The sequence below is a fragment of the Loxodonta africana genome, chromosome 4 (assembly GCF_030014295.1).
Source record: "Loxodonta africana isolate mLoxAfr1 chromosome 4, mLoxAfr1.hap2, whole genome shotgun sequence".
In the NCBI taxonomy this organism is placed as follows: domain Eukaryota; kingdom Metazoa; phylum Chordata; class Mammalia; order Proboscidea; family Elephantidae; genus Loxodonta; species Loxodonta africana.
This window is the reverse complement of record NC_087345.1, coordinates 84,847,213-84,849,573: the sequence shown is the minus strand read 5'-3', so window position 1 is coordinate 84,849,573 and position 2,361 is coordinate 84,847,213. Positions and strand designations below refer to the sequence as shown.

At 37.7% G+C, this 2,361-nt stretch overlaps 1 protein-coding gene across 1 annotated transcript; it reads left to right on the top strand.

The window, feature by feature from the left end:
* The first annotated feature begins 464 nt into the window (after positions 1–464).
* On the top strand, positions 465–1,974 carry LOC135231392 (olfactory receptor 6C2-like). The gene has a single exon (XM_064285265.1). The coding sequence runs from the start codon at positions 1,039–1,041 to the stop codon at positions 1,972–1,974; it is 936 nt and encodes a 311-aa protein (XP_064141335.1). The 5' UTR covers positions 465–1,038.
* Positions 1,975–2,361: the final 387 nt, after the last annotated feature.

The window sequence follows — 2,361 nt, the reverse complement described above, 5'->3', positions numbered from 1 at the left end:
TCAATTTAAAATCAATAGCTGATAGTTGCTAAATGACAGAGAAGTTGAAGTTTATAACTTTGCAGTAAGCCATGAGCCTTCCTCAGTGCTTCTTCCCTGTCTTAGTAGCTGTGAGCTGGGTGAATAGTCACAGCCAACTCTGCCCCTGCCTCAGAAGAAAACACAGTAAGTTAAACAATAAGGTGAGACTGCTCATAAAACAAACTGGGTGTCCAAAGAGAAAAGTTTCTCTATGAATCAATGTAAAAGAACTTCAAGGTACTGATTGCATTTTGAAAATGTTTGAGTTTCTACCAGTGTAATTAATGATTAAATCTTGAAAATTCTGTGGAGCAGCTTATCACAAACTCAGAAGAATCTGAAGGTTCTTGTCTTCTGGATTCAATATCCTATTTATCATTAGTAAAAGTACCAACAATGGATGTAAAATAATTCATTTAACTGGAAAATCAGGGAGGGAAGAAAAGGCAGTTATCACTTATGTCAGCAGGAAATGTAAAGCAGAGTCAGTAACGGTGTGCACAATGTCAGAAATAAGATGGATTTTGTAAAGAGGACCAAGAGTTGTTTATAAGACTAAAACATATTTGTCCTAAAGGTAAACCAACAGACAAAAAAACTAGTTTTGGAACAAAAACCTCAAACTCTTCTTTAGAATCTGTACAGTGAGACCAAATCATACATTGTGTATTCGCATTGTTTAGAGAAAAAAACAAAGACCCAACTGTCAAGTAAAGACTTGAAAGCAATAGTGAAATGTTACGATTTAGTTTGTGAATAGGGAAGATTACTTGAGAGTCAAAGGACGATATTGCTATACATAAAATTATACCTCTCCAGCAATCTGTTTTAGTAACATGAGAAAATCCTAAGCAGAGGATGGAAGTAAACCATGAAAAAAAAAAAAAAAAAAAAAACACACACACACACAAATGAAGAAATAGCCTGAATACGTTCAATTTTTGAACATTTGAAATAATCTATAAGAAAAATTCTCTGAATACCACATACAGATTGGACAGAAGGCAGAAGTCAGTGATGAGAAACGGCACAGTAACATCATTCATTCTGCTGGGACTGACCGATGACCCTCAGCTGCAGGTTCTGATTTTTATCTTTCTCTTTCTCACCTACATGTTGAGTGTAACTGGGAACCTGACCATCATCACCCTCACCTTTGTGGATTCTCATCTGAAAACACCTATGTACTTTTTCTTAAAAAATTTTTCCTTCTTAGAGATCTCATTTACCTCTGCTTGTATTCCTAGATATTTGTATAACATAGCAACAGGTAACAAGGTCATTACCTATAATGCCTGTGTCATCCAAGTGTTTTTTACTGACCTCTGTGGAGTAACAGAATTTTACCTCCTGGCTGCCATGTCCTATGACCGCTATGTGGCCATCTGCAAACCTTTGCATTACATGACCATAATGAGTAGCAGAGCCTGCAGGATTCTCATTATCTGTTGTTGGATGGCTGGTTTCTGTGTAATAATCCCACCACTAAGCCTGGGTTTAAATCTGGAATTTTGTGACTCTAACGTGCTTGACCATTTTGCCTGTGATGCATTTCCCATCATGAAAATCTCATGCTCGGACACATGGATTATAGAACAGGCAGTTATCATCTGTGCTGTGCTGACCCTAAATATGACTCTTACTTGTGTAGTTCTGTCATACGGTAGTATCATCAGGACAATATTTAGATTCTCCTCTGTCCAACAAAGGAAAAAGGCCTTTTCAACTTGTTCTTCCCACATGATTGTGGTTTCCATCACCTATGGCACGTGCTTTTTCATCTATATGAATCCAACATCAAAGGAAGAAGTGACCATTAATAAAGTGGTTTCACTGCTCATTTCTTCTATTTCTCCTACATTGAACCCATTTATTTATACTCTGAGGAACAATCAAGTTAAGAAAGTCTTCAGGAACTCGATGAAAAGACTTGCATTGCTCTCAAATAAGTAAAAGAAAAAAATATTTTAAAAAAATCAAAATAAAAGACATACGGCCCCAGGTATTTTGTCTTTATTTATTTTCAATCATCTAAGCTAGGAGCCCTGGTGGTGTGGTGGTTAAGAGCTAGTGTGCTAACCAAAAGGTCAGCAGTTCAAATCCACCAGCCACTCTTTGGAAACCCTATGGGACAGTTCTACCCTGTCCTATAGGGTTGCTATGAGTCAGAGTTGGCTCAACAGCAATGGGTTTGTGTTTTTTTGTATTTCAGCTCTTGGCACAGCGGTTAAAGCATTCATCTGCTAACCAAAAGCTCAGCGATTCAAACCTACCATCCGCTGCGTGAGAGAAAGATGTGGGAATCTGTTTCTGCGAAGATTTACAGGCTTGGAATCCGAT